The following is a 12,861-nucleotide window of genomic DNA, read 5'->3' as shown; positions in this document are numbered from 1 at the left end:
GGCCTTGTACCAACCCCTGTGGGTCCTGTGGGTCCTGTGGGTCCAGTCTCCCCTGTGCGGGCCCTCTCTCTTCCTCCAGGGCCCGCAGGCGTCACCTGCAGGGCAGCACGACTGAACGGCAGCTGCCCTCCTCTGCTCAGCATCCCACCAGCGCCCGTGCCTTCCACCACGCAGCCCGACACCCCAGGGCCCTCCCCAGGCTCCTGAGATGAGCGCCTCTCCCCAGGAAAGTTTCATCAGGGAAAAAACAATCCGAAGAATGACAGTCTCATTATAACTTAATTTAACTTTATGGAAGCAGCTAAAATATGCATGAGGTCATTAGAGAGCCTTATTAGAGAAATACATCCTGGAGGCAGGCTCGGGCTGGGGGCAGATGGGTCTGGCCACGGCAGGCGGTGGGGGTAGAAGCACAAGCCCCGCAGCCAGCCGTCCACATGCAAAAGTTCCCAATCCACAAGTGCGAAGAAAGCCCCCATCCAGTTCCACCTAACGCTGGGTCCCGTCCCGCTCCTGGGCCCTTCCTTCTACTGATCCCCACCGGCGGGACGAGGACTCGGCCCCGCCCCTGGCCAGGCTCCATCCCTGACCCCGCCCCCTCAGGTCCCGCCCGCCCGTTATGGCCCAGGCCCCACTGTGCCTGGCCCCGCCCGGAGCCCCTCCTCTGGGCAGGCCCTGACCCCCCAGCTCTTTCCCATGTGGGCTCGCCCCAGGCCCCGCTTTTCCCCGGGCGCCCCCGGCCCGCTGGTCCGCGCACTCACGGCCGCAGGCCTTGCGGTTGCACAGGCGGCCCTCCTCCAGCACCCCTTCGCAGCCACCGCCCTCGATGCCCGGCGCCGGCAGGCAGGTGCGCGTCCGCGTCTGCAGGCCTCCCCCGCAGTCCCGCGTGCACTCGCCCCACAGGGACCACAGCTTCCAGCCGCCTGGTGGCAACGAGAGGCCAGGGGTCAGGCCCGGGGCGGGGGCAAAGGGCTGAGGTGTCTTTCAGAGGGTGCCCTCTAGGGGTCTGCCAAGCAGAGATCTGAGACACAGCGGCCCCCCCGCATCTGAACCAGCACAGAGTCCTGGAGGGTCAGTTAGGAGGCGAGTGTGGGCCTAGACGGGGTTAGTAAGGGAATGTGATGCAAAGGCCAGCCGGGCAGGGAGGGGCAGAGATGCGGGGGAAGTGGGGCCCGGTGTGCTCCCCACTTCCCCCTGGAGGCTCAGTGCCCTCCAGCTCTGTCTTTGCATCTAGGTCCCCAGTGTGGGGGCTGGACACAGAGCTGGAGTCCCAGGTGGATCTGAAGAATGAGTGAATGAGTGAAGGCCCCGTGCCCACCGTAGCGCTGTCTTGCACCGCAGGGGCCCAGTGATGGGGCTGAGGATGGGGGTAGTTCTCTTGCTCGGGCTCTCTTTTCCTGGGCACAGGTCCTCACACCCTGCTGCCCTCTCCCCGTGGTCCTCAGTCCAGTTTCCTCTGAGCGTCAGTCTCCTCCTCATCCTGCTCCTCCCCAGCCATGACCTGTGAGCTCTTTCTCCCACCCCATGGAGGGACACCAGGAGTGATCAAGGTCTCACACCTGGTGGCTGAGCACCAGGCTGAGCCTCCCCCAAACCCGACAGACTGGCTGCCGAGGGCCTCCACGCCCCTCCAGCCACCCTCCAGCCCTCTCCTGGGCCTCCTCCATCCTGGCCCTGTCGCCCCAGCAGTCACGACCTCATGCCCCCAAAGACCTGAGCCCCTTGGTAGCCCCAGTGCCAGCAAGGACACTACGGGGACAGCCTCTAAGTACAGAGACACTGAGGGGTGAGGAATGGAGAGCCCACATGTCTGGGGCCAGCACTCGTGGCCGCAGTGATGGGCTCAGGAAGGAGCTGCTTCACTCAGGCTTTCCGTCCAAAGGCCACACTTAAGGTGCCCAGATCACTCCCTCTGCGAGGGACCCTGGTGCCGCCATCCCATTTATCCTCAAGGTCTCCCTGAGGCCCCTGCCCCCCAGCAAAGCAGGGTCAGGGTGAACTCAACAAGGGCAGGCAGCCTCACCAAGCACCTACTGTGGGCCAGGTTCAGGCTGGTCTGGGCACTCTGCATGCAGTGACATGACACCTGCGTACCAGGAACCCTGGAGATGACACTGCCAAGGCCCAGCAGTGGGACCCATGCTAGACCTGGGCCACTGCCCCACACCACCTACTCCCCCGGGGCTGGAGCAGGGAAGCTGGGCGGACCGAGAGCAGGTGACACCTGGCCCGGCAAGAGGGTCCCCAGTGCCTCTCGGAGCCTGGCTTCTCTGTGGCCTGGGGGAGCGGGCCCACCTCCTGGGGTGAGAGTGAGGACGGCGCGGACTCTGGGGGGTGGGCTCCAGGGCCGAAGTGTGCACTCAGGTGCCCCGCCACCCACTGCTGTGGGCTGGTCAAGTACATCCCGCCCTAGCCTGTGCCCCTCATCTGAGGACGGCCTGATGCCTGAGGCGGCTGGGAGACAACAGGGTGGGCGTGTCACTGGGGTGGGAGCTGATCCCAGGGAACCCGCTTTGATGTACAGCAGGTTGGGTGTCCAGGTGCTCTGTTCTGGGGAGGGCGGCTGGAGAGGTGCGGAGCCCCCTCCCAATGGTCCCTGTGCCAGGAGCTGGCCAGCAGGGGGCGCCAGAAGCAAACGAACTGGAGGTGGGGACGAGGACACCCTCAATCACCAACTCCCCAGTTTGGGAGGCAGGGCTCCTTCCCCCTGCTGAGTATGTAGCAACCAGGAATTCCACACCCCCACGCCCTTGCAGAAACTTCTGCCCCCTCACTGAGCCCACCCTCCCATGGGTACCACTGTCCCCTGAACCCAGAGAGGCAGAGCACCTCGGCCAGGAAAGGGACCAGTAGGAAGGGTGGCTCCGACCTTACTGGGGTGGGAGTGGACCCTGCTCAACCCTGGAGCTCCCAGCTGTGCAGCAGGGGCCCAGGGAGGACTTGCCAGGGAGGGCCATGGGCGGGGGCAGGGCTGAGCTCTGCATGGACCCTGACTCTGGGGGTCCGGGGGGCCTGGGTCTGGGCACGATGCCCTGTGCTCCCACAAGGGAGGCCTCTCTGCTCCCACTGTTCAGATGGGAAGCCGCGAGCCTGCCCACATGAAGCCATGCTGTGCTTCCCCCATGGGGGAGGGGCCAAGTGGGACTGGACCTCACTCTCTTCAAGGCGGTCTGCTCCCTGCAAGGTCGGCTCTCTGGGCAAGGGCAAGGGAGTCCTGACTCCCCCTGCTCCTGCTCTGTGCTGGTCACCTCAGCACACAGAAGCCTTGAGTCCCAGCCTACCCAGGAGGCAAATGTTCACCCCCTGTACAGCAGAGACAACTGAGGCTCGAGGAGGCGTGGTCCACACAGCCAGGAGGGTCTGCCCTGGGGGACGGCGTGGAGGCCCAAGTCTCAGAAGGCAGGTGAAGCCAGGGTCTCAAGGATACTGCACAAATAAGACTTCACTCTGAACCGGGAACATCATGGAAGGACCCTGGGGGCTGGGCCCAGGAGAAGGGGAGCAGACCAGGGCCTGGGGGAAGGCGGGGAGCCCCAGGACTGCCTCCATGCCCTTGGGACAGGGCATGTGAGCAGCTCTGAAGGTATGACAGCCGAGGCTGCCCAGACAGGGGGCCTTCATTGCTGCCACTTCGCTCGGGTGACCTCAACAGCCCCGTGACCACGCCCGTGTGGCGGATGCAGACAGAGAGGCCAAGTTATCCACCAGGTTGAGCAGGAGAGGAGCCGGGATGAAACCCATGATCAGATTCCAAGTGCTCCACTCGCTGGCCCCCGGACTAAGGCTGCCTGCCAAAACCGACCACAGGGCCCCCCCGCCTGGCACTCTAGGCTTCAGTGGTCTCCCCTGCTCAGCCATCCCACCCCATCACACTGAGACAAAGGGACGGAAGCCTGGGGTCCAGGAGACAGGCCTGGCAGCCGGGCCAGGGTGGGCATGTCCTGCCCATCCCCCTTGCTGCCCCAGCCCAGCCCCAACGCGGAAGCCCGAGTGACGTGGAAACTGGCAGTGGGTGGGAGAGAGAGGGTGTCCAAGCCAGGCTAATCGGAGGATGCCACTTGGTTCCCATGGCAACTGCTGCAGAGCTAAGTCTTTCAGGATAGACTCAGGTTAGGCCTCAGCTGCCAAAACACCCGCTACTTCAGGGCTGGTTACCTTGGTGACCAGGTGGTGAGGCTGTGGTGGGCGGAGGGGGCGGAGAGAAGGGGTCAGATCAGGAGAGGTCAGGCAGGCGGCCGCCAGTTCAGAGGACAGTCTGCCCCCCAGGCCTAGACAGACCCTGGTCACATGGCGATTCCTGACCCTGAGCACACAGAGCCTTGATCTTCATCACAGAGCAACCTCTGATCCTGGACACAGGGTGCCTGGCCCCCATCACAGACGAGCCCTGATCCCGGTCACAGGCTGCCCCTGGACCTTGGCCACGCTCCCACCACGGAGGGACCCTCAGCTAGTGGTGGCGCTATTTCTGCTATCACTGTTACATTTAACATGTGTCCCACACACAGATGACACCTGGTAAATGTCAGTCAAGCCAACGTATCCACGACTGGGGACTCCCCGCAAGGATGCCTGGGGCCCGCAGTGCGGGGCAGAGGCTCTCAGGACCCCCTTTGCTGGGTGGCCACAGGGCTCCTGGGCTGGGTAGGCTTTGCGGGGGCAGCGGAGGAGTGGGCAAGGCTGGGGGGTGGGCTGCCCCTCCAGGCCCGGAAAGAAGCCGCCATTCTTCCGGGGCTCAATGCCCCCTCTGTCTGGAAGCCTCATTTCCATCTCATTACGAGATGAATAGAGCCAATTAATGGCGGCCAGGCAGCCTTGGCCACCCAGGAGAGAGGGCACAGGGTGAGGGGGCCCCCAGCCTCCTTCCCACCCTGGCGCTCCAGCTTGGAGGCTGTGGCCTCCCTGGCCCCTGTGGCCCCAGTTGGCTAGGATGAGGGCGCTGGGAGAGGTCCTCATCCTGCTGGGCCTTCCCGCTTCCTGGGTCCCCTTTGGAGGAGGGGAGTGAGCAGTGCACTTCATGTCTCCTCCAGCAGAGGTCTCCCCAGTCCAGCAGGTGGGGGCGGCGGGGGCGGGGGTGGGGTGGTCAGCCCCTGCCCATTCCTGCCCCGGCCCTGCCCACCAGGCCAGGTTCCCCAGGCATCCAGGGCATGGTCCAGCGTCTCTGAAGTTAGGGCCCACCCTGGGGCATCCAGGTTCCTCCTCTGAGCCTCCTGCACGGATGTGCAAATGAGGACCACAGGGGACAGGACTGCTCCCTGAAGCAGCCCCCAATCCTCAAGTGCCCCCCTAGCCCCCACCCCACATGTCCTGACTTGGCCCATCCTTCACCAAGGCCTGCAGCCCCACTCTCAAGGCCCCAGGGACGAGCAGCCCGCCCAGCTGCGACAGGTACCATTGGCCCTCAGGACAGGGCTGAGAGCCGCGCCGACTGTCCACCGGCCACTTCCCAGGTGAGGAGGACCAGGAGGGCTCCTCCCAGCACCACAGAGGTGCCATCTCTAGCTTCGCAAAGACCCTGTGAGCAGGCACCGTCCCATCCCCGTTTCACAGAAGGTAAACTGAGGCTCGGCCAGCCAGCCGACTTGGCCCTGTCTGCAGGGCTATTCACTTTCCCAGTGCTTCTTTCCCAGTCAGGCCAGTGCTCCTGTCCTAAGAAGGAGGCTTGTGATAAGCCCGTGAAGGCTGGGGCCCCACCTGCCTCTGCCCCCTGGTGCCGGGTGACCTGGACAGGTCTCTTCCCCACCCCGGGCCTCAACTGTGCGACCGATAGCCCTTCTCCCCATCTTTCTGGGAGGTGGGACCCCAGTAGGACCGCCGCTCCCAGCCTCCCAGGGCCCCGGGCAGGGCTGGGGTGGGCTCTGGCCTCTCATGGGCAGTCCTCTATGGGCGGGGCGACGGCCCACACGCGCTTATCAGTTTTTACGGGGTCCCACCCTGCTATTTCCATCTGGGATGGGACTTATCTACCATGGAGCCCGAAGTTTGGTTTTCCAGATTTTTCCAAACTGGCCCTTGTGCAAAAGAGCGGCCCCCTGGCCGGGATGACAAAGCCAGTCCTGGCGAGGAGGCCCTGGCCTTTCCTACTCCCCTTGCCCTGCTGCTTCTGGTCACCCCCAAACTCCAGAGGCACGCCCATCCCCTGGAATTCCCCGCTCCCCTCTCCCCATGCCAAGCCCAGCCTCTCTCCTCACCCAGATGCCCCAGGGAGGGGCTCTGGGGCCTCCCCCAGGAAAGTTGTGGGGTTCTTAGGGTCGGACTCCAAGCCCTGTGTCACAGCAGGGGGCGTCCCAGATGAGTGGTGACAGATCTGGAGGCGAGGGTGGGGCCCTGAGCCCTGAGATGAGCTGTGTAGCCTGGGTCAGGTCACAGCCTCTCAGCCCAGCATCACAGCCTCACACGCCCCTCCTGACCCATGTGCCCGGGATGTCACACAGTCAGGCTCCGGCCCAGCTCCCCACCCCCGTGCAGGCACATGGGGGGCACACATGCACACACACACAGGAACACACACATATGCACAGGGGATTCCCACATACAGCACTCACACACACAGACACGGACACACACAGGCGCAACCCCAGCCCCCAGGATGCCACTTTTTCATTATCTTACATGTCGCTGCTGCAATAAAATTCTTTAATTAAAACATGAATATTTAAAACAACCCTTGAGACAAATGGCCCCATCTCACCAGAAGCAGGAAAACGCAGAGAGACCACGGGAACAGGGACAGGGAGGCGGCGCTGAAAGGCCGGGAGAGTGGGCAGGTGGCCACAGAGGGGTGACCAGGCGGGGATGGAGGAGAGGGGACAGCTTCTTTGGCCCAAGGAACACTTGCCGGCCGGCCGCGTGATGCGGCCGTGTGGCATGCGGCATTTGGACAGGCCGGGTGGGGGCGGGGCTGAAAGTGGGCCCTGGGCTGGCCTGGGCCTCCTGCCGGCCCCCAGCTGGGCTGCGGATGGAGGGACACGTGTGACCCAGCCTCGCCTGGCCAGTGTGAGGGGCGAACCTCCTTGGGCACATGCTCAGCCAGCGAGATCTGGGGCCCGGCACCTGCCTGGCTCAGCTGTGTGTCTTCTGAATGACTGCTAGATCTCTGGTCCACGTGCCACCCCACGCCGACACACGTGCATACACACATGCACACCCTCCCAGTAGAGCTCCTTGCGGAGAAGCCCTAGGGACCACCAGGTGACAAGACCTGGCTCAGCCCTCTGTCTCTCTCTTACAAGCTGTGTGACCCTGGCCACTGCCTAACCTCTCTGTGCCTCATGCCACTCAGTAAGGATTGATCCAGGGCCTGCTGTGTGCCAGGCACTGTCACACACATTGGGCTTCATCAGCCAACTTCCCTGCCCTGTTGGCAGGACAGGGAGTAAGGACACAGGAAATTATCCAGTGTTCACAAGCGATGCCATGTGGGAAGAGAAAAAGAGACAGAGTGCAGGGAGAGCACAGCTGGGGGCTGCTGCCACTTGAAGCAGTGTGGTCGGGGGCCAGGGGGCCAGGGCAAGAGCAAGCTGAGGGAGGGTGTCCTGTGGGTGTGTGGGGAAGAGTGTTCCAGCCCAGGGAACAGCTCATGCAAAGGCCCTGTGCAGGCAGGTACCTCGCTGGGGAGCCATCTCCTGGGCTGCTGGGAGGAGTAAACTAGGCAGTGCTCCCGGCACAAAGAGACACTCAGACGCGGTTGCTGTCACCACCACCCAGATGACTTCTACTCCCAAGGTCTCAGAGCATCAAGGCCTTCTGAGTCCCAGGCACGTGCACGGGGTCTGCACTGCTGCTGGGCCTGGGTGACCATGCCCTGCCCCTCCTGCCCCGTAGCCAAGCTCCCCGCTTCACATCGTGGCTGCCCCTGCCCACAGGCCCTGCAAGCTGCCTTCCCCGAAGGCCCCCAGCCCTGCCACACAGCCTCGACATGCGCTTTGTCACAGCTGCTGAAAGCGGCCTGCACGGAGCCATCCGACACACCCACTCACACACACACACTCACACACGGTGGACGCGAGGACCTACCATACTCCCATGCACACAGGAACCCAATGCACACATGCACATACTGACACGTGCAGGCATGAACATGTGCGTACACGTGCCCTGTGCACTGCACACATGCACACACTTCATGTGCGCACAGCACATGCTGGCAACGCATGTATGGACACGCACACATACCATGTACACATGCATGCACAGTACCTGTGCACGTGGATGCGTGATCACAGGCATGCTTGCACAACACACAGTACATACACACAGGCATGGGTCTGCCCGCCCCCTTCCGGCACCACCCCTAAACGTTCCCATTCTCAGATTCTCTGTGCACGTCCAAGGTGCCCAGTCCCATCTCCCAACCTCCCTCCTCTGATCTGTCTCTCTGCCCCAGCTCTCCAGATCCCTACCTGATAACAAACAAAGGTACCGACGTTCCGACGATTCGTCAGTAACATCGCTTCAGCTTAGAAACACTTTCCCCCTAGTTCTCAACCCTCATGACAATCAAGGAAGAAGGTGATTTTACTCTTTCCATTTTAAAGACAAGGGGTCCGAGGGGATGGAAGAGCAGATGGGATGGGCTCGGGGACACTCAATGCGTGTGGGTCAGGCTGGGATTTGAACCTGACCTGGTCCTATCCCGGGGCGCCGGGTCCCAAAACTCCCTCCTCCAACGACATTCCCACTGGATGACGCACGGGCCTCTCACACCCAAGTCCCACTCTGACCTCTGGATCTTGCTTCCCAGCCTGTTTCTCCCGCTGCTTCCCCACCTTGGCTGACGTCCTCAGTCCCGGCCAGAAATCTGGGAGAGGTCCAGCCGCCTCCTTCCTCCATGCCCACATCCTTTGCATCCACCCTCGCCTGCCCCACCGCCACGGAGCCCCGACCAGTGTCCCAGCTCACTGATCATGCCCTCCTGTGCAGGTGCCCCTCTCACCAAGGAAACCAAACTGCTAAGAAGGTGGATGGTGCCCCAGCCCCTCCCTGCTGGGACCTGCCTAGTACACATGCACCCCCGCCTTTGCCTCTGATGCCCACAGGGCTCGCCGGCACCTCTCCCCGAGACTCAAACACAGCCCCCTGACCAAGTGAGCCCCTCACTCTGGGAGACACGCAACCCCGACAGCAGGGACACCCGTACCTGACGCCTCCTCCCTCCCCCAACCCAGAAGGCAGCTCTACAAGACGGAGAACTTCCTGTGCCTCTTCACTGCGCCTCCTCCCTGCCGCCAGAACAGCTGGCAGGCGCTGGGTAACTAGCGGCTGGATAAGGATTTATATGGCCACACCACGTGCAAACCCCAAACTGCATCTCCTGACCACATCGCCCGACAGCCCGCTCTCCTCACTTTTTCTCCCGTGTCCCAGGAAACCCCTGCAGACCCTGGCCACAGGCCATGGCACCTGCTGGCCCATCAGAATCATCCTACCTGCAAAGGAGGAGGGGCCTCCCCCCAGCCAGAAATGAAAAACTCCCCCATCCCGGGAGAAACCAGATCCATCCTTGCCTCCTTCCCTCCCCCCTTCCCTCCATCCTTCCCTGAACACTCAGCAAGCACCTCCACCCGGCCCTGGGGGCCAGAGGCAAGCACCCCAGGCTGCCTAATCTCAGTGAGCCTGCAGAGAACTTCTCTTAATGCACCTGGCTTCCCAAGGGAGTACTCAGGGATGCGTGGCCAGGGCGGCCCTGCAGAGGACACCCTCTCCCACCTGCCCTCTGCCCAGAGAGCCACCCCCAGGGCCTCTCCCCGCTGGTCACTCACCTGGAGCGCCATCCCCGCCCCGGTCCTGGGTCAGGCTGGTGAGGCAGTTCTCAGGGCCACCAGGAACGCCGTCCCTCAGGCAGACATCCCCGCGGGGGACCAGGGAGCTGGAGGCAGGGTCGCTGGCGTCCCCACCCAGGCAGGCACAGGGGGTCTGCATGATGCCGCAGGGGTGCGAGCTGCGGCTGCCGGCCAGACAGGCATCCAGCCAGCGGCACAGCATCTGGCAGGCGGCCCGGCTGGGGTTACGGTTGCCCACAACCAGGTACTCCACGGAGAAGTCGTCGCTGGGTCCCAGGGGCTGGACCTGGGGCCCGGGGTGGCCGTCCTGGGGCGGCTGCTGTCTCTTCATCTGCAGGAACTGCTTGCTGGCCTGCAGGAAGGCCAGGGGCGCAGAGGGGTCGCAGAGCCGCAGCACCTCGTCAAAGCTCTCCACACCCAGGTAGGTGCGCGTGGACTCCAGGAAGGAGTCGAACTGGTAGGTGTGGACGCGGGCGGGGCTGCTGCAGGCGGGCGCCTTGGCCACCTTCATGTAGAGCGTGTAGCGGCGCGGGTCCGGGTTGCGCAGGGTCCAGGAGCAGCGCGAGGCGTTGGCGGGGAAGACGGCGGCTGCCGAGAAGTACCCGAAGAACTTGCCCTGCACCAGCGTGGCGCACGGTTCGGCCCCAGGCCCCACGTCGGCCCCCGCGGCCACACGCGCCTGGGTCCCCAGCAGCAGCAGCAGCAGCGGACCGAGGATCCAGAGGGCGCCCGGGGCGGCGGCCTGGCCCCTCATCCTAGCTCGCGGGGCCGCCGGGGTTCCGCGGGCTGGGCAGGCAGGCGCGGGCCAGGCCTTGACATGCCAGGGTCCGGCGGCAAGCGGGGCCCGGCCGGGCTGGGGCCAGGGGGCAGGGGCTCTGAGTGGGGGCAGGGGGAGGAAAGGGCTTCAGGCAATCGAGGGGGCAGCGGTGGCTGCCAACCTCAGGGGCCCCGACGCCGGCCTGGGGCTGCCAGCAGCGGCTGGAAGAGAAAGCAGAAGAGGGGACTGTGAGCACCCCTGGGGAGGCTGGGACTCAGGCTCGCTGGGGGCAGTGCCCATCTCGGGCTTGGGGCCCTGACACAGGCCCTGGCCCTGCTCTCAGGCACCTGTTCTGTCCACCTGTCTGTCTGTCCCCTGCCATTGTGTCCACCTGCAGGGGTAGGGATCCAGGGACTCGGGCACCTCCTCCCCAAACCAGGCCTCGGCAGGAGCAGTGGGCAGTGCTGGCCAGGGCCCCAGGCCACAGGGGCCTCGGCTGTGCCCATCTGGCCAGACAGCCTGACACGGCCCCTGAGCTCCGGGCCTGCTCTCATGCCCACGGTGGCCATGGGGGTTATTCCCTCTGTGGGCCATTCCCTCTGTGGGCCTCTCTGACCTCACCCCTCCCCAACCCCATCTTTCAGGGAAGGATCTGCAAACCCAGCAAGAGGGGAGGCAGGATGAGGGAGCGGAGGAGAAAGGTCATCCCAGCCATCCCCCAGCCTCCCTGCAGCCCTGCCTTCTGAGCCTCAGCCCTGTGGGTGCAGAGACCCCTCCCACCTCTGCCTCCTCACAGCAAGAGTGTCCAGTTCTTTGGGGAATGAGGGTGGAGTCAGACCCAGGTCTCTGGCTGTGACCTTGACATTCATCTGCTTTCTCTCTGCCCCACTCACCCTGCTGCCTGTCACATGGTCCCCCAGGTGCCCCCTTCAGCCTCCCACCTGTGCTCCTGCCAGGAAGCCCCCCTTCCCCTCTCCCCTGGAGTCTCCTGGAGCCACTGTGTCCAGGCTTCAGCCTGGACTGACCCCTGCCTCCCGCTTTGGCCAGGCCAGCACTGTTGCCCTCGCGCTTTTCATGGTGAGGAAACGATGGCTCAGACAGGGTCAAAGTGAGGAGGTGGGAGTACCCCCACCTGAACCTCCCAGATTGACCCCAATCTCGTGACCCTGGGGAGACCTGCCCTGCTCTAGGAGAGGGTGCTGGCTGTGTGCCACCCGCTCACACCCAGGGGAGGGGAGCAGCTCCCGGCTGGAGTGAGGGGGGACGCAGCAGAGCTGTCCTGGGCTCAGGAAGCCAGCACTGCCTATTCCTGGACCCGCCCCCACGTGAACCCTGGGAAGTTCCTTCTGCCTCCAAGCCTCAGTTTTCCACCCTTCCCACAGCCCCTGGCCGGCCATCGCCCCACGCAGCAGCTGGGCCAGCGGGTGGAGGAGGGAGACTGCAGCCCGCGCCCCAGAGCCCGCCCGGCCTCCTGGTGCCGGCACCTCCGCTCTGCTGACCGTGCACATGCCGGCCGCCTGCCCTCAGGGACTCGTTGCTTCTTGCTGCCTGGGCCCAGATGGCAGGACACAAGGTCAGTCACTGCTCTGCAGTCCCCTCCTGGTGTCCTTCCTGATGGGCCTTGTAGGCACAGCAAGCACTGGGTGTGGGCGGCCTCCAGCTCTGGGCCGCCCGGGCCAGGACAGCTGGACTCGGGCTGCCCCTCTCATGGCTGTGTGGGCTCTGGCCCGTCCCTCACCTCCCAGCCTCAGAGACCCCCCCTGCAAGGTGAGGGTGGGGCTCATGCTCTCAGTGTGAGGCTAAGTGCTGGGCCTGCTGGTTTACCCGGAGGCGGGGCAGGAGGAGACCGCAGTAGGGAGAGAGGCCAGGTGGGGACGCTGGGTCACCAGGGGCGGCCCTGTGGGGGCCCTTTAGTGGCAAACGTTCAGGTCCCCTGAGGAGGGAGCTCGCAAACTCCTCATGCTGGCCCTCCAGGCAGAACTGGGCAGACCTGCGCTTGGCCCCTTGTCTTGCCCTGCCTCTAGACCATTCTAGGGGTGGTCTTGGACGTGGGTGTAGCACAGCCACCTGCCCTGGCCACCCATCCTCACATATGGGGACAGAGACCGAGGCCAAGGTCCTACCGCCAACCCCAGATCTGGGAGGCTGCCCGTCCGGCCTCACTGCAGGGTGGCGGTGGGATCTGAAATCTCACCTGAGCCCCCGCCCCAGCTGCAGCACCCCCTCTCCTGCACCCAAGTTGGGACCTAATGCAGCTGCCAGCCCCCAACCTGGGGTCCCAGCCCCGGGACAGACCCTCTCTGATGTCCTGAAGAGCCCCAG

At 64.2% G+C, this 12,861-nt stretch overlaps 1 protein-coding gene across 1 annotated transcript in view; it reads right to left on the bottom strand.

The window, feature by feature from the left end:
* Positions 1–10,572, bottom strand: part of ADGRB1 (adhesion G protein-coupled receptor B1) — a 64,789-nt gene extending 54,217 nt beyond the window's left edge. Inside the window, exons 1-2 of the mRNA XM_072949834.1 lie at positions 9,762–10,572; positions 762–923 (exon numbers count right to left, since the gene is read on the bottom strand). Of these exons, the coding sequence (XP_072805935.1) occupies positions 762–923; positions 9,762–10,536 (937 nt within the window). The 5' untranslated portion in view covers positions 10,537–10,572. The remainder of the gene's footprint in view (positions 1–761; positions 924–9,761) is intronic.
* Positions 10,573–12,861: the final 2,289 nt, after the last annotated feature.

Source organism: Vicugna pacos, chromosome 25 (genome assembly GCF_048564905.1).
Source record: "Vicugna pacos chromosome 25, VicPac4, whole genome shotgun sequence".
NCBI classification, from domain to species: Eukaryota; Metazoa; Chordata; class Mammalia; order Artiodactyla; family Camelidae; genus Vicugna; species Vicugna pacos.
Note: the sequence above shows the minus strand (reverse complement) of the source record. Positions and strands in the feature narration are given on the sequence as shown.